We start from the raw sequence: 21,083 nt of genomic DNA, 5'->3' as shown, positions 1-21,083 counted from the left end.
ACGCCGCGGACCGACTTCCGGTCCGTCCGCGCGGCTCGGCCCCCCTCCCCCGGCCCCGCTGCGCTCGGGTTCCGTTCTGGCGCCGTAGGGCTTCCGGCGCGCGCGGTCCCGGCGTGCGCCGCTGGCTTCGGCCCCGGTACGCGAGCCCGCGGCCGCCCGTCCCCGTCCCCGCGCCACCGCGTCGTCTCGGGGGGAAACACCGATTCCCTGCGAATTTCCCGGCCGGGACTGGCTGGCGTGAGCGTCGGCAGGACTCTCGGCGCTTCCCCGGCCGGCGTCCGCTCGGGGCCGCGACCTCGGGGCATCCCGAAGGCGCGCGCGGCCGCGGCCCCGACATGGCTCTGCTGCTCCGCAACCTGCAGCGCGCGGTCCCCGTCCGGAGGGCGCCGCTCCGCCGCCGGCTGCAGCTGCTCAGGGCGGCCCTCGGGGTGCAGCGCTTCGACCTGGCGGTCGTCTGCGTGGACAACAGGACCATTCGGCGCATCAACGGCGTCTACAGAGCCCGGGACGCCCCGACCGACGTGCTGTCCTTCCCGTTCCACGAGGTGAGGTGGTTCCCGCGTCCGGCTTCCGCGGCGGATGCTCTGGTCCTGAGTTTCCGAAAACCTCGAACACCCGTGAGCAGGGCCCGGCGGGGCCACCCCTGTGGGCAACACCGCTGGCCCGGGGCGAACCGTGTCCTGACGCTGTCGGGGAGTCCGGAGAGGAGTCGAGAGCCTCTGCGGTGTTTTTAAAGACTTTTCGTTGTTGTTGTTGTTGCTGTTGGTTCTAAGTCCTCTGCACCCCCAGCCAAGGTCAGACTCACACCCCCGAGGTCAGGAGGCCTGTGCTCCACCCGCTGAGCCGGCCGGGCACCCCTGCTTCGGGAATTTTAAGCGGGATACAGTAACAAACAACGTATGGTTGAAAAATGTGGATAACACTGAATCTTTTCACTGAAAATGAAAAACAACACTGAGAAAATATTTTCAGCAAATAGAAGATAGCGATTAGGCTACTACCTCCCCCGATGCACGTGGTTCGTCCAAGGCTTCCCACACTGTTAGAGCATAAACGAGAAGGACTTTGCTCGTACACTCGAGAACGCTGGAAGCACGCGTGTACTGTGTGATCCGCTAGTGTCACCGCTAAGGAAGATGTTACAGTATAAACCTCTTAAATAGTCCCTTGGTATTTTTTCCTAACAGGGAGGGAACATATTAATACCCTTAACATCCATCTGCAGGACTAGCTTAGTGTGAGCAGCCTTCAGATGGAGGGACTGGTCGTTTCTTTTGTGGGAAACGTGGAAGACCGTCTCGGACAAGATAACAAAGAACAGAAATACACAGTTGTACCAGTGTGGGCCTGTGTAATTGTGTGCTAAAAAGGTGAAAGAGATAGAGGAAAGCAGCTCGTTTGTCCTAGGTCACCTGTAAAGAGGGACTCTGCTGTAGTCCCCCCACCCCTCACCTGCCCTGGGACTACTGAGTAGGGGTCTTCCAGAATGAAATCTGTAGGCCTGTCATCAGGTTAGTTCCTGAGGTCCTATTCTCCAAATCTGTATTTCCTCATTTGCAGAATATAAAAGCAGGGGAACTTCCCCAGCCTGATACTCCAGATGACTACAATTTGGGAGACATTTTCTTAGGAGTGGAGTATATCTTCCAGCAGTGCAAAGGAGATGAGGACTACTTTGATATCCTCACTGTGAGTGGGAAGCTGAAATAAACAGGGCCTGAAAAGAGGGCCATGGATGGGACACCCGTCTCCACACTGTCTCATGTGAAGGACAGGGGTTATTGGGGGAGGGAGACCTACAAGCAGGGGCAGCAAGGACCCTCTCTCATCATCCCACAGAGAGCAAGCCTAGGCCTTGGGCCTGCTTGCCTCCCTAGCAGTGTCGGGTGAGGGGAGAGGGCAGGAAACAGGTCAGAAGACTGCTTCCCCGGGCAATGGGACTTTCTGGCCGGGGGCGTGGCAGGAGCCCTGGTACGGACAGAGTTGCTCAGCACAGGCTTGTGCTCTGCGATCGCCATGCCAGCGGCGCACCCCTGCAGGGCTGTTGTGCCCCCCACCTCCCAGAGATCCCATGCCCTTCAGTGGAGGGCCAGCCCACCAGGCCTGGGACCCTCTCCTCCTCGCCCCTAGCTGCACATAGGCACCTTCTCAGCCCCAGGCACCCTCCACCTACCCCTAGGTTCCTAAGCGCCCACCGTGCATGGGCTGACTTCTCCCTCCCTCCCCTCCTCCCCTCCACCCCCCCCACCCTTGGCTCAAGGATTGGTCACGATCAGTTCCTAAAACAGCTTTTTAATTGTTCTGACAGGTGACTGCCACCCATGGGCTCTGTCATCTGCTGGGCTTCACACACAGCACAGAGGCTGAGTGGCAGAAGGTAGGAGCTGTCCCCCTGGTCCCTCAGGATACAGAGGGTGCAGTGCCCTGAGTGCCAAGTGCCCCGGGAACCAGGGCTGCCTGAGCTGCCCCTGCAGTCAAGTACAAAAACCAAAACTGGGGGGAAAGCAATAAATTGAGGATTTTACAAATGCCTACTTTATCAAAACAAAACAAAAGACTAACATTGTAAAAAATATGGGGCTCTCCGAATGCTACTAACTGTATTACTTATTTGCTGTTGAAAGGAAGATCTGAGCCGGGGAGACTGAATTTTATAAATTCTGTAAAATTCTAATGGCTAAAAGTCAAAAATTCTTTACAAGAGAAATTGTGATATTTATTAGGTGGGACAGGATTCAGAAGATGCAGGCATCTGAGAGAGACCTACAGGGTAGTTATTTAGCTGTTTGTTTCCCTGAGAAGTGACAATACTTGCCCCATTTTAAGGGTGTATGTTGGTATATGCACCATATTATATTTAATAAACTCAAATTATATTTGTAATCAAATAATCAGGCTCTCTGGAAGGCACAAAAATTGTTTTTCAATGAACAAACAAGTCTGATCCAGTTGTCCGCACATGCAGCCATCTCAGGCTGGGTCCCCACCAGGGACACTGTGGCTCTGCTTCCCCTCCAGGTGAGAGGCTGGCCCTGCTGTGGCCCCCTCGCCCCCCTCTGGCAGCATCTCAGAGAGAGCCCGTGATGTCACCTCCAGCAGGGACCCCAGCCCTCCTAGGGCTTCCCGGGGCACTGAGCACTCTTTCCCCCAGGAGGGGCAGTCCTCACACATCCCTCTCCGGTGGACTCTGGGCCCGGCTGACCCATCTGGCCTGTTCTCCTGCAGCCCCAGACAGGGTCTCCTCTTCTTTTGCCCCAGACCACTACTTGGGCCCCTGGCCCCCAGTCCCGCTGCCGGCCCCACCCTTCACCCTGCAGGCAGCATGTCCACGTTCCGTGTGCACATGCTGGGTGAAGGTGAGCAGAACCAGGTCCTGCGCTTTGGCTCTGGGGGGCCACGCGGCTGAGGACCCTCACGCCACAGCCGTAGACATGGGCTCTAGGGAAGGGCTTCCCCCAGAGGAGACCCTCGGGCCAGGCTGGGCGGGGGTCTCCAAGTTGGTTTGCACTTCTTTGTTTCAGATGTTCCAGAAGGAGAAGCAGGTTCTCGAAGAGCTGAGCCGGCTCACTGGGACCAGGCTACAGCCCCTGAGCAGGGGCCTCTTCTGAGGGTGCTGGAGGCCTGGCACCCGGGTGGCACCCGGCGGATTCTCTGTAGAGTCCAGAGACAGCAGGTGGATGGCAGATGGACCCTCCCCTTTCAGGCCCCCCAGGACCAGGGACTCCACCAAACGGAGGGCCCTGCTGGTCCCTGGTGTCTTGTAGGGCTCAAGAGCGACCCACACTTGGGGGCAAAATGGCACGAGTGGAGCCTGACCGTTTTGTGAAAGTGTAAAAGACGTGTCCATTCATGACTTCGTTCAGAACCTAGCAAATGTCGTTTCGCTGTTGCAGATAAAGTAGTTCTAAGCCCTTAGGCTGCAGAGCTGGAGCACGGGGCCCTCATCCCCTGAGGTTCTGCCTGTAGCCAGAGGCATTTCTCTCTCCTGCCTCTACAGCCTGCTCCGGAGAGTGGAACAGGCAGCCCAGGATGTGCCCCTCGCCCTCCTTCCTGCAAGACACCCATTGGCTATAGTCTCCACTTACCCCTTAAGAGCACTGTGACCTGGAGCCTTCGCTGGGTGCCTTTATGAGGGGAGGCACAAGGCTGACCCTTAGCGGGGCTGCAAGCCCCTGGACAACCTCAGCCAGGTGACCCACAGCCGACATCTCCTGCCCATCCTGGCTCCTGAGGTGGGCGCAGCCTACGTCCTCTTTCCTGTGGCACCGCTGTGGCCAAAGCTTCTGAGCCCCAGATCCCCATGTCCACATGGAGCTGAGTGTCTCCCAGCTCCGGGAGGCACCCTGAGCTTGACTGCTGCTTCCCATCCTCTTCCCTGTTACTGTTTCCTGTCTTTTCTTTTGGTACAATAAACCCAGAAGGCACCACAGAGCCTTACCTAAGCTGTTCCTGGGCCCAGAGCATCGTGGGAGCAGGCCGCAGAGGTGTGCTGAGCCAACATTGGGCCTGCACCGCCTGGGCCTGCACCGCCTGGGCCTCCCGGGGACCGGTGTTGGCAACAGCACCACGAATTCTGCCAAGGAGCTCTGAAGAGGTCACGGCAACGAAATGCAGCCTCTCAGAGACTTTTGGCCCTAATCCAGGGTTACTAAATTCTGAGAATCTGGTTTTCCCTGTGAATCCACATGAAAATGCATTTCCCACTGGATATCTTGTCAGCCTGGATTTTCCCCAGCCCCTCAAGGACCCAGAATTGGGCTTGTGGCACCCCTGAAGCCTTGTGGGGTATGTGTGCCTGCTTGTAGTGAAGCTTGTTCTCGGTAGAACGTCTCAGCAAAGACCAAAGATGACCCCACAAGCTCTAGGCTCTGCAGTTCTTTTTAAGAGAATGAAGGGATCCCGAGACCCACTACTCCTGTCAGCAGGAATCTCATACATCCCCCGTGCCTCTGTGGTCATGTCGGGGGCCCAGGCAGTCGGGAGCACAGTTCCCCCTGGGTATGGGCCTCAGAGCAGAACAGCTGGGGGCAGTATGGGCAGGGTAGCCAGCTTTATCAGGCAATGCCCAGTGCTTCCAAAGGACCTGGTCACTTGCCCCCCCTGCAGCCATAACAGTGACTCTGGGGTCCAGACCTCAGCCTCCACACACCCCAACCCCTCCCTTGGTCGTGCATACACCGAGACTGTCCTGCTTTTCTCGTCACCAGTGACCAGAGCTCTTCACTAACTGCTTGTCTTGTGCTCATTCTTCTTTTTCTTTTTTTTTAAGATTTATTTTGGGGGAACAAAGAGAATCTTGAGCCGACTCCCCACTGAGCAAGGAGCCTGATGGGTGATGCAAGGCTCCATCTCACCACCCCAAGATCATGACCTGAACCAAAGTCAAAAGCTGGCCACTTAACTGAGCCACCCAGCTGTCCCTAATGCTTATTTTTCTATTGATTTTTCTTTTTTATAGATTCAGAGGGGTTTTTATATGTCACTGAACACAACAGAGCATGTCACCCAGTGTCCATCTGACCTAAATCTGAGAAAAGGCCGCCCCACCCAGCCTTGGGGCTCTACCTTGGCTATCTGATTCCACGTGGCACTTCTGTCCACCCCGACCTGGCCGTAGTGGCCTGGTTCCAGAGCTTCCACAAACCCAGCCTCTGCCAGGATGGGTCCCTCCTGCTCCAGGCATTCATTGGGTTTCCTGGCCTCTGCTCTCCTGTGTGTGTTCAGAAATGCAGTTGTTTCCCTTAGGCCTACATGAGGAAGCCCCATGAATCCCAACAGGACGGGGTTCAGAGAGCTTCCCCCTGGGGGCCCACGTCCACACGGAGAGGGTGACGCACCCCAACTCCACGGGACAGAAGCTCTGGTGCTCACAACCGTCCCAGACCCGCTCCACCCCTTATCACCCCCTTAAGTAGACTAGTCGATGTTGGTAAGCGTTGCCCGAGTTCTGTGAGCGGCTCTAATCAAACCCGGAAAGGGGTTTATGGGAACCTCTGCTCCCTGACCCAGTAAGTCAGAAAGCACAGGGGACAACCTGAGTTTGGCAGCTGGCACGCGGCAGTCTCATGGGACTGAGTCCTCTGCAGGTGAATGGTGTCAGAACTGAGTGGGACCGCAGAACCCCCAGCTGCTGCAGAATCCGTGACTACAAGCGTCTGTTCTGTGTGCAAGTAACAGAGGTTCACAGGGAAATACCGGGTTTTCCGTTGGACGCAGACAAAACGGTTCTTCCAATTTATTAGGCCAAGATAACCAGCTTCTGCCAAGCTTCTTCCCTGTATTGAATTAATTATGTTGAGAAATAAAACCAAATAGAAAAACCATGTTAGAAAACGTCAATGTGAAAATAAGAAATTGAGTTAGACTTTTTTTTTTAAAGATTGTATTTATTTGACAGAGAGAGACACAGCGAGAGAGGGAACACAAGCAGGGGGAGTGGGAGAAGCAGGCTTCCCGCTGAGCGGGGAACCCGATGCGGGGTGCAGGGCTCGATCCTAGGACCCTGGGATCATGACCTAAGCCAAAGGCAGACACTTAAGGGACTGAGCCCCCCCAGGCGCCCCTTGAGTTAGACCTTTAAACGCATTTCACAAAGCACGTTCGTGCCGGGCACACCGTGGGGGTACCTGCCGCTGTCTGGCCTGGGAGGCTCCCTGAGGGCAGCACCCCCCCCGACGGAGCTGAGCTGCAGGCCAGGTCCTCAGCCACCTGCTTCCATCTGCTTCCCAGGCCAGCGTTCCGGCGAGCCTGCAGCGTCCGAGGAGGTAGAGGATGGTGGGCGCTTGACGCCTTGCAACTTAGGGCACAAGAGAGTTGATGCCAAAAGAGGCTGATGAGAACATGCGTAGCACTTAAAAATGACATTTACATGAAAATGTCACAACAGCAAGGGATGGGGCGCCTGCCTTTGGCTCAGGTCATGACCTCAGGGTCCTGGGTCCCCGCTCAGCGGGGAGCCTGCTTCTCCCGCTTCCTCTGTCCCTCCACGTGCGCACACACTCTCAAATAAGTAAATCAATAAATACATCTTTAAAAATAAATAAAACAACAAGGGAACACGATTCCACCCAGAAAACAAAGGTCAGGAAAAGTGAAGAAAGAGTAACGGTGACATTCAGAAGCCCCGACAACCAGAGGAGCAACCAGGCAGAGAAAGCCCCCTTTCCTCAGGCCCCACTGAAGGAACCACGTTCAGCCCCGAGCGTCTCCCTTCCAGAAGACCGGGCGGTGCTGGCCAGCAAGGACACACAGTGAAGACACTTCTCCTCCGGCGAGACCCGGGCAGGTGGCCTTGTGCCATCCCCTCAGCAGGAGCCCCCCCTCCCCCAGGGGGGCAGACAGAGGGCCCAGTTAGTGTCATATTTGACCCTGTTTATGGGGTTTCTCCCACGGGAAGGCTTAAACATGTAAGCAGCTAACTCCATCGCCTTTTTTCTCCCCGGCTCCTGGGCCGTCTCTCCTGACGGAACCCTGTACTCCCACCAGACTCTCCGCCCTGCCCCCGGGGACCAGGCTGCAGCCTTCTGCCAGGCCTCCCCGACCGCACCCAGTGGGGAACCAGGCCCCGAAGCTCACCAGAGTCCACATGTGGGGGCTCACACGCCCGGAGCCGGCGTGGGCTGGCCGCCGTCAGATGCCACCCTGGGGAAGCTGGGACATGTGGGTGCGGTCACTGCCCGGCCCGGCCCGCAGACCCCACACTACAGGTGAGCCATGCGGCCAGGGCTCAGGGGAGGGTCCCCACAGCCCTGCTCATACTGGGCTGGACTGATGCCCCAAGCCACAAGCAGCTTCCCCTGGAGGGTGGCATAGGGTCCGTTCTCAGACTGGGACCTCCAGGGCCCAGTGCTGCAAGGACCCACCTGCAAGACGACGGGAGGGCCTTTCCAAATTCCCTGCTTCGGCCTGGGCCCAGGTAAAGACGGGCCCACTGGCTTGTCAGCAGGGGTGAGGAGGTGCAACCCAGGCTCTAGGGTACTCCCACCCCACAGGCCAGGAAGCTGGCCTTGACTTACGGGCTAAGGGCTGCTGAGGCGGGCCCGGCCAAGTGGTGGAGGGCTGGCAGGAAGCTGGAGGCAGGTGGGAGGGTGGTGGCCGAGACCACCGTGGGCCACGTGGAGTACCCAGCCAGGGAGCCCGGTGCTGGGATGGCCTGCAGGGGGGCTGGGGGCGCGTAGTGGTGGTGGTGGTGCACGGAGGGCAGCTTCTGCCTCTAGGCTCGCGGGAGGACAAGGGGACCCGCTGTAGGTCCTCAGCACAGCACACACACCAGCCCATTTTGAGGGGAAGGAGGGGGCGAGGAGAGGAGGGTGGGGAGGGAGAGGAGAGGGAGAGGAAGTGGAGGGGGGAACAAGGAAGGGAAGGGGGGAGGGAGGTTCCAGCAGAGCTCATTGGCTCTGGGAGGCAGCTTCCTGGGCCCCAAACCGCAGAACTCCTTCCGCTTCTAGGTGGGACTAGCGAGCGCCAGAGGGTTTCACAAGCAGGTCACAGACTCAGGAGTCAGATCTGTGCTTTTCAGAGTCACACCCATGCATGGACTTGCAGAAGAAAAGCCACCCAGGCCCTCTGGTTTTGATCCGGGCAGCCTCCTTTACCTCCAGACCTGCCCCAGCTGAGCCTACCTGGGGGGTGGGATGCGGGGGCGCTGCCAGTGGTCCCCGCGAGGGCAGAAACGCTGAGGGCAGGGCTTGGAGCATCAGGTTCTGCATGAGGACCTGGTGCATCTGGGCGTTCTGCATCAGCATCATCTCCACCATGTCTGAAAGAAGAGGCAGGCAAGAGGGGCCCCATGACTCACACACCCCATGCACATCATCAGGCCTGGCCCAGCACAAGGCTTTAGGGCTTCGCAGAGGCCGAGACGCACTCAGCGCTCCACCAACGAGAGGTGCTCCAGGCACAGGCGTCCGGGGATGGTTCTGAGGTTCTGAAGTTTCTGGGCTGGAGGGTGTGTGTGCCTGACGGGCTGTTGAGGGTGTCCAGCTGGGCTCCGAGAGGCTGCTCCGCTTCTGCTACATGGTGGCCCCCGAAAGCTGTGTCCACATCCTAACCCCCATGACCTCTGAATGTGACCTCATTTAGAAAATTTTACAGACATGACCAAGAATCTTGAAAAGAGATCATCCTGCATTATCCAAGTAGGCCGTACATCCAAGACAAGTGTCTTCATAACAGAGGCAGAGGGAGGCTTGACACAGCAGAGGGGAGGCCACAATGGAGACGGGGCGGGGATGGGACCCACACATCCACAAGCCAGGACCACCTGGAGCCGCTGCTGGATGAGGCAGGAAGGACCTCCCCACCCATCCAAGAGCCTCTGGAGGGAACCTGGCCATGTGACACCCAGATTTCAGAATTCCGGCCTCCAGACAGGGAGAGAGCACATCTCTATTGTTTTTAGCTCCCAGGCCTGAGGCCCCAGGAAACAAATCTCTTCACCAGTCCTGGATACTATGAAGCAAACATGTTTTTGTGTGTGTGGGAGGTAAACATGGGTTCTTTCCACAACACCGAGGCCCCTGGAAATCAGGCAGCCCCCAAGACTAGAGGCAGGCAGGTCCCTAAAACCACTCACATCCCCAGTCAAAAAAGGGGAGGCTGGTGGTGTGGACAGGACTCCTTCAGGGGTGTCCAGGAGCGGGGTACACAGCAGCCCTCCCACTGGAGTGGGCCCCTTGTCTCTAGCCTGCCCTCCCTGCAGCTGCTAGCCGAGCCTCCATAATCACACCAGCCAAGTCCTTAAAATATGTCTCTCTCTCTCTCTCTCTCTAGACGCGCCCTGTTGGTTCTGTTTCTCCGGAGACCCTTGATTAACAGATTTTGTCGCAGGCCTGAGAGCAATGGGGTGGTGGTGGGGGCACGGAGCCAGGTTCCCACAGCCATACAGTGGTGGGAACTCTCCTCCCTGCAGGATGAGAACGTGGAGAGGCTGAGTCTGGCAGCCCTGTTCTGGGTGAAGACCCTTGAGAAGACCCACGTGGGGCCGGGCCTGGCCAGCTCATGTGTCCCCGGCAAGCTTCCCACTGAGCAGAACCAGCCTGTGAAGACTGGATGAGAGGAAGGTCCAGACAGGGACAAACACGGTGTAACTGCCTCAGGATAAGGGGCACACGTTGGTGTCATGGGGAAACACAGTCTTCAGGACATGGCACTTGGCCAATCTGGTATCTGTGGCAAAGATAACACCAGTCCCTAACTCAGAGCTCATAAAATCTATTCCAGGTGGTTCATAAACCTCAATGGGAAAAGTAAACCAAACTGTAGAATGTCTTCATGACCTTGAGTAGGTAACAGCTTCTTACACAGTACAGCAAAGACCCCAATCCCACAAAGGAAAAAGCCTAAAGAACAGAACCTTATTAAAAATTAAGAACTTGTGGGGGCGCCTGGGTGGCTCAGTGGGTTAAAGCCCCTGCCTTCGGCTCGGGTCATGATCCCAGGGTCCTGGGATCGAGCACCACATCGGGCTCTCTGCTCAGCGGAGAGCCTGCTTCCTCCTCTCTCTCTGCCTGCTTCTCTGCCTACTTGTGATCTCTGTCAAATGAATAAATAAAATATTAAAAAAAAAAATTAAGAACTTGTGTTCATCCAGAGACACCACAAAGAAAGCAACTGGCAGTCCGTGTATCATAAAGGACCCATCCATCGTCCTGGGATCGAGCCCCACATCGGCCTCTCTGCTCAGTGGGGAGCCTGCTTCCCTCTCTCTCTCTCTGCCTCTCTGCCTGCTTGTGGTCTCTCTCTCTCTCTGTCAAATAAATAAATAAAATCTTTAAAAAAAAAAAAAAAACATGACTGGAGAGCGTGGTCAGCTGAACAATGGCCCCTGGCGTGTACATACCCTCATACCTGGAACGTGTGACCTGAGTTTCATTACGTGGTGACAGTGATGTTGCTGATGTGAGTAGGAGTCTTGGATTGGGGCGCCTGGGGGACTCAGTCAGTGAAGCATCTGTCTTCAGCTCAGGTCATGATCTGGGGTCCTGGGAATGAACCCCGCATCGGGCTCCCGCTTGTCCCTCTTCCTCTGCCCCCCACTCATACTCTCTCTCAAGTAAATAGATAGGATCTTAAAAAAAAAAAAAAAGAACTTTGGATTCAAACAACCCAAGTGTCCATCAACAAATGAAGGGATAAAAGACCATGGTCTATGCATACCATGGAGAAATGTTCAGCCTTAAAAAGGCAGGAAAGTCTGCCACCTGGCACCACATGATGAAACTTGAAGACGTTCGTTATTCCACACGAAATAAGCCAGCAACAGAGGGACAAAGATTGTAGGATTCCTCTCCTCTGAGGTACTTAGAGTCATCCAATTCCAAGACAGAGTAGGAGTGGGTGCTGGGGGCTGGTTGGAGGGGGATCTGGATGCAAGATGGAAATTTCTGAAGATCTATCACTCAACCATGGGGACCCAGTTAACACTACTTAAACGTGTTTAAGATGGGAAATTTTATGTGTTTTTACCACAATTTTTTAAAGATTTATGTATTCACTTGAGGGGGTTGGAGAGAGCACACATGCACTGGGGGCGGGGGAAGGGCAGAGGGAAGGAAAATCCCAAGAAGACTCCCCACTGAGCAAAGAACCCAACATGGGGCTCGATCTCATGACCCTGAAGTTGCAACCTGAACTGAAGCCAGGAGTCGGACGCTTAACTGACTGCGTCACCCAGGTGCCCCACCACAGTTTTTATTTATTTATTTATTTATTTTTCTTAAAAGATTTTATTTATTTATTTGACAGACAGAGATCACAAGCAGGCAGAGAGGCAGGCAGAGAGAGAGGAGGAAGCAGGCTCCCTGCTGAGCAGAGAGCCCGATGCGGGACTCGATCCCAGGACTCTGAGATCATGACCCGAGCTGAAGGCAGCGGCTTAACCCACTGAGCCACCCAGGCACCCCCCCACCACAGTTTTTAAAATTAATTAATTTTTGAAAAAGAATCCTGAGGTGGGGACACTATCCTGGATTATCTGGGTGGGCCCAACATAATCACAAGGGCCCTCAGGAAGTGGTGAGAGAAAATAACTATCAGTTTAGATCGGAATATCCAGCAAAACTGGTATTTAAGAAAAAGGGGAAATAAAAACATTTGCTAGAAAACAAACACTGAGGAGCTTCAAGAGTCCGTTGTCAAGGAACGTGGAAAGGATTTATTTCAAGATGACAGAAGATGATTCCAGAGGGTGGTCTGAATACAAAAAAGGGTGAGTAGGTTGTCAGGGGTGATTTCTGGTGTCTAGTTTGGGAAGTTGTTCTGAACGAGAGAAAGTGGGGTACCTGTGGGGTCGTTAAGCATCTGCCTTCAGCTCAGGTCATGATCCCAGGGTCCTGGGATCGAGCCCCTCACAGGGCTCCCTGCTCAGCGGGGAGCCTGCTTCTCCCACCCCCCTGGTTGTGTTCCCTCTCTCACTGTCTCTCTCTCTATATCAAATAAATAAATAAACTCTTTTAAAAAAATAGAAATGAGGAGCACCTGGGTGGCTCAGTGGGTTAAAGCCTCTGCCTTCAGCTCGGGTCATGGTCTCGGGGTCCTGGGATCGAGCCCCGCATCGGGTTCTCTGCTCAGCGGGGAGCCTGCTTCCTCCTCTCTCTCTGCCTGCCTCTCTGCCTACTTGTGATCTCTGTCTGTCAAATAAATAAAATCTTAAAAGAAAATACAAATGAAAGCAAAGAGCAGCAGTGGCTGGGTGGGAGGTGGGGGGGCGAGGGTGTTGCAAGCTCCTCCCACCACTGCGGAGAGGGGGCTCCGGACCCCACGCATTCATCTTCATGTTAAAGCCCAACGAACAGGAAAAATGAACAAACAAACGATAAGCAGAGTCAGACCTGTAAGTACAGAGAACAGCCTAATGGCCACTAGTGGTTGGGGGGGGTGGGGTCCAGAGAGAGCGGGGAGAGGAGAGAGCGGCGGGTTGGCTGGGTCTGGATGGATTCACGGGGCAGAGGGTACGGCGGAGGGGATGCGGCCTCGGACACCGCTGGGTGTGCACACGAGCTCCGTGGCGGATCCACTGCTTCATATCTCCTGCTCCCACCATCAGAGCTCGTCGGGGGTAAGGCGTGGGGTGAGGACTTGACGCTACTTAAAACAGCAAGACACAGACGGACACATACGGACATATACTGACACGTACTGACAGACACATACTGACACGTACGGACACATATGGACACATACGGACACATGCAGACACAGATGGACACGTACGGACACATGCGGACACATACTGACACGTACGGACACAGACGGACACGTACGGACACGTGCGGACACAGGCAGACACAGGCAGACACAGATGGACACGTACGGACACATGAGGACACAGGTGGACACAGACGGACATGTACGGACACGTGCGGACACAGGCGGACACAGACGGACACAGACGGACACGTGCGGACACAGGCAGACACAGACGGACACAGACGGACACAGACCGACACGTACGGACACGTGCGGACACAGGCAGACACAGATGGACACGTACAGACAAGTACAGACACGTGCAGACACAGGCGGACACAGACGGACACGTACGGACACGTGCGGACACAGACGGACACGTACGGACACGTGCGGACACAGGCGGACACAGATGGACATGTACGGACACGTGCGGACACAGGCAGACACAGACGGACACAGACCGACACGTACGGACACATACTGACACATACATACTAACACGTACAGACACATATGGACATACTGACATGTATGGGCATATACTGACACATATGGACACATACGGACATGTACTAACAGACACATACGGACACATACTGACACATACATACTAACACGTACGGACACATATGGGCACATACTGACACGTATGGACACATATGGACACATACTAACAGACACATATGGACACATACTGACACATACATACTGACACGTACGGACACATATGGACACATACTGACAGACACATACGGACACACTGACACGTACGGACACATACTGACACGGACGGACACATACGGACATGTACTGACAGATACATAGTGACACATATGGACATGTGCAGACACATATGGACACGTATGGGCACAGACGGACACGTACGGACACAGACGGACACCTGCGGACACAGATGGACACATGCGGGCACATACTGACACATACTGAAGATGTCACTTTTCACCCTGATTCCATCTCCTCCCCCTCTACCCCGACGAAGGCACTCAGGTGTCTGTCTCCAGCCGCTGAGAGCGCAGGTCCAGGCCCTCGGGCATCTAGAACCACCGACCCGCACTGAAGCGCGTCAGGGGAGGCGGGGGGCTGGGGCCCTGGCTGAGCCGCGGGGAGGCCCTGGACGCACGCTGGCATGAGTGACCACGCGCGAGGGCCCACAGGAACGACAGAAGCTGGTGGCCGCCGCGAGCAAAGGACTGAGAACACGGACCCGAGGAGTCTACACACCGCTGCGCTCCCGAGCCCAACGCCATTAGTCCTGGGGAGCGGGGCTTGGGGGGACACGTGCTCACTGCCTGCCAAGTTGGGGCCATGGACGTGCACACGCGTCAGCTCATGTCCAACTGCGCACTTCGAATTTGTGCAGTTTACCCTGCCCTCTCCGTGAGGTGGTTTTAGATCTCAAGCTTCTAGAGCTCATTGAAGGGGCACGTGGGCGGCTCCGTGGCTCCGGTCATGACCTCAGGGTCACGTGATCGACCCCGCATGGCAGCATCGGTGGTGGGCATTGGGCTCTGCGCTCCCGCTTCAGATTCCCTCTCTCCCTCTGCCCCCCAACAAAGCAAAACAAAACAAAACAAAACTCATTGAAAAGGAGAAGCAATTTAGCCAAGGTTTTTACAGCTGGTTGGGGCTGGGCCCACTTCTCTCGATTCCCAGTTCTTGTTTTCTTCCCTCCAAGATACCTATAAGGGTTTCTTAAAGTTAAAATTATTTCATGTTGCTACTATGTAGCTTTGACTGAGTAGCCAAATGCCGACCCTAAAGGACTATCCTGTCTACAAAATATTTTTTGTTTCTTTACAGAATTTTATAAACCCATAACATTATTAATACGGAAGACTTACCTTCCTTAATACTTCCTGATCTTTGAGTGGGGAAGGCCTGGAGAGGGGGGATCTGTGTGATGAGGGGCTGCTGGGGCAGCTGTTGAATGATGGTAGCAGGAGGCTGAGGGCCCTACAAAGAGCCAGATGATTAGTTCCCTGAACGAGCCCCGGGAGACTGTGACCTACAGTGTGCACCCACCCACTCACCCATCTTTCCATCCATCCGAGAGGAAGTTGAAACAGTTAACCCTACGCATTGAGCATGTTGCTGAACAGATAGATATTTGAGTCTGCGTATCACCTAGGACATGATATGTTATGAAGGTCTGTGTCCACCCCCAAAATTCTTATGTTGAAGCTCTAACCTCCAGTGTGACTGTATTTGGAGATCAGGCCTGTGAAGAGCTTACAAAGGTTTAGTGGGGTCATTAGGGTGCCATCCTGATCCAATAGGGCTGGTGGCCCCATAAAAAGGGAGATGCCGGAGAGCTTTCTCTGTCTGCCATGTGAGCACAGGGAGAAGCCATCCGTGTGCAAGCTGGGAGGAGAACTCCCACCCGGACGCTGATCGGCCGGCACCCTGGTCTTGGGCTTCCACCTCCAGAAATGTGAGAAAATAAATTTGTTGCTTAAGCTGCCCAGTCTGTGGTGGTTTTTTATGGGAGCCCCAGTACACTAACACAGAGTGTGTTTTTTTAAGAGAGAAAGAGAGAGAGCCCATGCGTGCGCATGGGTGGTGGTGGGTGGGGGGATGGCAGAGGGAGAGGGAGAGTCATAAGCAGACTCCACGCCCAGTGCAGAACCCTACGCCTAATGTGGGGCTTGATCCCACCACCCCGAGATCATGACCTGAGCCGAAAATCATGAGTCAGGTGCTGAACCAACTGAGCCCCCAGGCGCCCCAACGCACAGTATGTGTAATGTTTCCCACATGCCGTCTTTAGGAGAGGAAGCTGATGTCTGGTTTCATTGATTCTGCTCGAACGGAGGCATCCCAGGAACAGGGCGTGAAAATAACCTCTAGCTTCTCTCCAGTGAGAAGCACTCACAGCAGGTGTTGGTCAGACGCTGAAGCCTTTCCATCTCACTCCTCTTCTGGGTGAACAAGGCCCTGACCTTGTCCTTTCTTTCCCAGTTCCCAGAAATGATGGCATAAGCCTCTGCAGAGGGCCAGCAGGGAATGGTTGTGGCTTTGTGGGCCCTCTGGCCTGGGCAGCAATGGCTTCTCTCAGCCGGTGGGGCTCCAGAGTGGCCACCACAGGGGGGACGGGGCTGGTGACACGTCACTGTGGGCACTGAGATGCACGTTTCACATCATTTTTATACTTTATAAACCATTCTTCTTCTTTTGATTTTCCCCCATTTTTCAGAAGATTTCACTTACTTGAGAGAGAGAGAGAGCATGAGCAGAGGGAGAGCCACAATGAGAGGGAGAGCCACCCAGGCGCCCCTCGCCCACACATGTAAAAGCGTAAGACCATCCTCAGTGTACATGTCGCACAACATCAGAGGGCAGGGGAGCTTCGGCCCATGGCCGCACGTTGCTATCCGCTGTGTAAACGGCTGAAGCTACAGCTGCCCTGGCTTGGGGGACACCTTGCCTCAGGGTCTCCAAGTCCAGCATCAAGGAAATTCACAGTACCAACCAAAGGCCCTACTTGTTCTTTTGCTGTCCCTGGGGTGGATGGAAAGACGCACGCAGAACTGGGCCCCCGTGGCTTGCTGGGAGTTCAGTGAACCTGTTTGGGAATGAGGGGGACCTCGTGCCCCAACCCCCACCATTCCCACCCTTCCTAGAAGGAGGTAGTGTTGGAAGATCCAAAGGCGCATGCTGGGAAGGGGAGATCTGGAGCCTGGACACAGCCCAGGGGCAACAGGGGCTCTGGGAGCTCGGTTAGCCCTGATCTGTCCCCGATCTGGTGTTGCCCCTTCCCACTTTGTGCCGTGTGCCGCCACCTCTTCTTCCAAAACAAACACCCTCCAGGTCACAGGCCCGGTCTGTCGGCGCTAACCGTCGCCCCAGCCAGCTGGTCCAGAACATTTGCAACGTGGTCCTGCCCACCTCCTCAGCCTTCTCTTCTCCCCAGGGCCTGGATGAGCCCCGACCTGGGCTTCTGTCCCTGCCTGCACTCGCCTGCCCTCAGATATATTCTCTTCGGCTTAAGAAAGTCTGGGTTGCATTCCACGGCTTGCCACCGGAGTGCTGACTTGAGGTGTGGGGCTCTCAAACCTGGAGCTCTTTCACCTTTTCAAAGTCTGCCCTTGAAAGTAGGGTCTTGGGGCGCCTCGGTGGCTCAGTGGGTTGAGCCTCTGCCTTCGGCTCGGGTCGTGATCTCAGGGTCCTGGGATCGAGCCCCACATCGGGCTCTCTGCTCAGAGGGGAGCCTGCTTCCTCCTCTCTCTCTGCCTGCCTCTCTGCCTACTTGTGATCTCTGTCAAATAAATAAATAAAATCTTAAAAAAAAAAAAAAGAGTAGGGTCTTAGGGTTCCCCTGGTTATTAAGAAATTTTGAGAAAGAGTTGACATACTTCCTCCCCCAATGCAGGGCTCACCTGATGCTGAATACTTCTGTCTCTCGTGTAAAGGCTAGGACCTGAGAGTCAGGAGCCCAGATGGGGACCCCAGGATCTCCTCTGTAATGAGGGATAAGACCACCCTCTCCCCCGGAAGCCGGTTCCCAGGGCACCTGTGAGGACCACAGAGAGGAACCACCAAGCTCCCTGTCCAGTGCCCGGGACGTGGGAAATGCAGCCCCTGTTGGTTCCAAGGGGACTGACCCTCTTGGGGCGCCTTCATATGCTGCCGTGGAGGTGGGCCTTGAGACCACGAGGACCCCCCACTCTCTGCTTAGATGACAGTCTCTGTGGGCACCACACCCTCCCTCATCGCTTCTGCCATTGGCTCTTGAACACTTACTGAGCATTGGATAATCTGTGGGGGCTTCAGGGCTGGCGGGGGCAGGGAGTAGATGCCCACGGGGGGCACCTCTGGAGGCAGTGCGGACCCACGGTCTCCTCCTCTGTTCATCCCACTCCGGGCCTGGGCCTGGGAGGCCTCCTCTAGGAGATGCTGTTCCTGCAACCGTAAGGCAGAACTGCTGCCCCCAGGGAGGGACAGCCACAGCCAGGAGGGGCGGGGACGGCCGCCCAGGGCTCGCCCGCACTGCACCGCGGCCCCAACGCCTGGACTGTGGTCCTCAGGCGGGAGGGGCCTCAGGGCTGCAGGCTTGGCGTCCTCCTGGCCCACTCGGGCCCCAGGCTCTTCGTGGGGGCCACGCATAGGAACAGCCCTTAGTCTTACGTGGAGGAGAGGGGAGGGAGCTTAGAACTTCGTAAGTTTACCGAGTAACCGACTGATTTCTGGTTGGTCTTTTTGTCCAGCCCACAGCGTACATTCTCTTTCTGGCACTCGATCGTAACTACACATTTGGACCTGACTGACCGCTTCGCGCGGTCATTCCCTGTTGCTGGTGCATTTAGTTTGGACGAAGCCTTTGGCCTCCTTGAAATCCCACTTCGTGTAGGAATGGGGCCCTTTGCCCAGCATTTCGCCCTTGGAAACCACCGTGCAACCAAAGCAGGGATTTTCAGTTCAGCCCCTGCTAGGACCTGAACAACAGAAAACCTGCACTCAGGCCTTGACCTTCTCTCCCGGGGCGTGGTGTCCCAGCTGCTCCTGTCCATCCCGAGCGCCCTCCAGTCATGGCTGGCAGGGGACTCATGCTGGGTCCAGGAAGCCCTCCCGCGTGCCTCTGGCCTGGTCTTGATCCCGTCCACACAGCAGGGTGACAGGCGGCCTACCCAGAGTCTCCGCAGAAGCGCTCGCCTCCTCCTCAGAGCGTCTAGCAGGGCCGCGTCTGGCCTGTCCTCATTTCCTGTGTGGAAGGATCATCTTATTTCTGAGGGGCTGGCAGTCACATCAGGCGGGTTCCCACGCAGGGCCGAGCACCGCACTGCCCTGCAGCAGGAAGCCTTTCCTCCGGCTCCGCTGGATGCTGGAGAGAGGGACAAGGTCCTCACAGGGCTTGGTCCCGAGCACGACTGGACTGTGAGCCTGGCCTCTTGCCGCCAGCAGCCATCTGGGGGCCCCAGGCAGCCCGGGGGCTGGTCCGGTCCCCCGAGCCTCAGGTATGCCCTCGGCGGCTTCCCAAGTGAGGGGTCCCGTCTCGAGAGGAGACTCCAAACGGGGTCTGGCCTTCCCTCCTCTGGCACAGCACACCCATTCCCCACCCCCAGGCCTGAGGGTGCCCAGAGCAGCCTGTCCTCTGGGAGGGGGGTGGTCCCCACTGCCCGGGTCCACACTCAGTGGTTCTGCTCTTACCTGGTGGTCCGGTGGCCTGATTTGGGGTTCCCTGTCTGGATTTGAGCCCTGGGCTCTGCCTGCTGCCCTCACACGTCTCCTGGAGCTCCCACTGCTAAAGGCGCTCTTCCCCGTAATAAGGAACAGGCAGCGTCCTCCTATGCCTGCCTCGCACCTTATCAGGACATCCCTGAACCTGGACACTGCCACCCGGAGAGCAGTCCTCTCCTCTAGTTCATGTGTGCCCACATGACAGGTTGAACCCCGCGAACCCACCACCCTAGAACAGGATTCGAATCCAGTGCCCACTTCTGAGCTGGGCAACTGAGGGCAGACGATCAGACCTCTCTGGATCCCCTTCTCTTAACTGCAGGACGGGAACGATGAATGTATCCCCTCTCGGGTTTTTGTGAGGGTGTGACTGACAGAGCACAGTGTGTGTGTGTGTGTGTGTGTGTGTGTGTGTGAGAAGATGCAAGCTCTTTCAACCCTGCACACAAGGGAGGAGTAGCAGGACAGTCTTGTTGGGATCAGGAGGAGGGAAGGACCCAGGAGGAGGTTTCGTGCCCGGGTGGCTTCCAGCAGCCTGGACTCTTACCCGCTAGGAGCAGGGGGTCCTCAGAATCCCCTTCCACAGTCTCACGCTCTTGCTCCAGTTTCTGTGTCGAGAAGGACAGAGAGTGCGAGTGGGTGGGTCTGGGTCAAGGAAGGAGCACCTGCCCCAAAGGGTCTGAAGGGACCAGTGTCCCAGATGAGGTAACTGGGATAGAGTTGGGGAGGGGGGAGGTGGCAAGGGTCGTCCATACTCTCTTAGGGAGGGTGGGCGTCACACTTTCCATTGGGGGCACACAAGTTCCACCTTGAAATCTTAGGGCAGATGCGCAGATATGAATGGCTCCTTTCAAGCAACTTTCTGCAGAGTCTGACCCAGGCCAGCCCCATGTCCCTGACCACCCCTGACCTCTTGAGCCCTGGGCTGAGCAGCACAGTCTGAACCTGTCCTGGGATGACCCCTGCCAGTCCGTCCACGTTGGCCTTGGGCCACCCAGAAGGAAGCACCGGGCTGATGCGTGGAGGACAGGAAAAGGGCTGTCGGGATGGGTCCCAGGCCGGAGTATGTGGCTGTGGATCCCGCACCAGCCAGGGCCTCTCTTCTCCAAGCACTGAAGCTGGAAGGCTCTGTGGGGGGAGTTCTGTGGGCCCCCAAAATGCTCTGGGTCATGGGTGCATCCAGCCTCCTGGCTGAGAAGCTGCCAGAAGAACCTAGCTGGTTCTGCATATGCAGAGAAAAACAAAAAATGAGAAACCACAGTCTATCATAAGGCTGAAAAGCAGGAGACGGTGTTTTGCCTTGGAAGCAGGAGGATACTGACAGGTCTCATGACGTACCTTTTAAATCTGTGCTGCTTCGACAAGTTGTTGGAAACATGATTGCCCCCACAGTCTTACCTTCTCCAAGAGCTTCAGGGTGAGTCGGGTCATTGCATCTGCCACTGAGGAGTCCAGCATCCTAGGACCGTCCCTCCCTGGTCTCAGGTTATCTGCAAGCAAGAAGTGCTCAGCTGGAGAGAAGCAGCCCCAACCTTGGTGTCTTTGAAGGATTCCTGAGCTGGGCTGAGTTTACCTCCAGGAGACTGGCCGCTGCTGCCACAGGAGAGCGTGTGGGAGCGTGGCCACGTCCCCCTGGAGGACCACGTGGCCTCGATGGTTGCTAGGCGCTGCAGACACAGGAAGGCCCCTGGTTGCCA

At 56.0% G+C, this 21,083-nt stretch overlaps 2 protein-coding genes across 3 annotated transcripts; one reads left to right on the top strand and one right to left on the bottom strand.

Moving 5' to 3' along the window:
• Positions 1–245: 245 nt before the first annotated feature.
• Positions 246–7,480, top strand: YBEY (ybeY metalloendoribonuclease). Of its 2 annotated transcripts, none has more exons than XM_032865181.1 (4): positions 246–545; positions 1,561–1,689; positions 2,309–2,377; positions 7,443–7,480. In XM_032865181.1, the coding sequence occupies exons 1-4, from the start codon at positions 336–338 to the stop codon at positions 7,461–7,463; spliced, it is 429 nt and encodes a 142-aa protein (XP_032721072.1). In that variant the 5' UTR covers positions 246–335; the 3' UTR covers positions 7,464–7,480. The 2 variants fall into 2 exon arrangements, with proteins under 2 accessions (XP_032721072.1, XP_032721071.1); XM_032865180.1 differs by lacking the exon at positions 7,443–7,480 and adding an exon at positions 3,522–3,764 and having other exon boundaries at positions 254–545.
• Positions 6,025–20,988, bottom strand: CUNH21orf58 (chromosome unknown C21orf58 homolog). The gene is made up of 9 exons (XM_032865179.1): positions 20,960–20,988; positions 20,785–20,876; positions 19,934–19,994; positions 18,837–18,910; positions 17,953–18,111; positions 15,054–15,165; positions 8,622–8,758; positions 8,016–8,212; positions 6,025–6,275 (listed from the first exon to the last, which is right to left on the bottom strand). Exons 2-9 carry the CDS (start codon positions 20,842–20,844, stop codon positions 6,239–6,241), a joined length of 837 nt encoding a protein of 278 aa, XP_032721070.1. The 5' UTR covers positions 20,845–20,876; positions 20,960–20,988; the 3' UTR covers positions 6,025–6,238.
• Between the last annotated feature and the right edge of the window lie 95 nt (positions 20,989–21,083).

Source organism: Lontra canadensis, unplaced genomic scaffold (assembly GCF_010015895.1).
Source record: "Lontra canadensis isolate GAN:19392208 unplaced genomic scaffold, GSC_riverotter_1.0 scaffold29, whole genome shotgun sequence".
NCBI classification, from domain to species: Eukaryota; Metazoa; Chordata; class Mammalia; order Carnivora; family Mustelidae; genus Lontra; species Lontra canadensis.
The sequence above is the reverse complement of the archived record's forward strand: the minus strand, read 5'-3'. Positions and strand labels throughout refer to the sequence as shown.

What these genes read in the sequence shown, in the direction of transcription:
- YBEY (XM_032865180.1), top strand. Translation starts at nt 336, where the DNA reads ATGGCTCTGCTGCTCCGCAACCTGCAGCGCGCGGTCCCCGTCCGGAGG. An exon ending in ACTACTTTGATATCCTCACT is followed by an intron (nt 1,690 to 2,308) that starts GTGAGTGGGAAG and finishes TTGTTCTGACAG; the next exon opens with GTGACTGCCACCCATGGGCT. An exon ending in CAGAGGCTGAGTGGCAGAAG is followed by an intron (nt 2,378 to 3,521) that starts GTAGGAGCTGTC and finishes TCTTTGTTTCAG; the next exon opens with ATGTTCCAGAAGGAGAAGCA.
- CUNH21orf58 (XM_032865179.1), bottom strand. Translation starts at nt 20,844, where the DNA reads ATGCTGGACTCCTCAGTGGCAGATGCAATGACCCGACTCACCCTGAAG. An exon ending in GGACCCCCTGCTCCTAGCGG is followed by an intron (nt 18,911 to 19,933) that starts GTAAGAGTCCAG and finishes CCTTCCACACAG; the next exon opens with GAAATGAGGACAGGCCAGAC. An exon ending in GCCTCAGCAGCCCTTAGCCC is followed by an intron (nt 6,276 to 8,015) that starts GTAAGTCAAGGC and finishes AATTCAATACAG; the next exon opens with GGAAGAAGCTTGGCAGAAGC.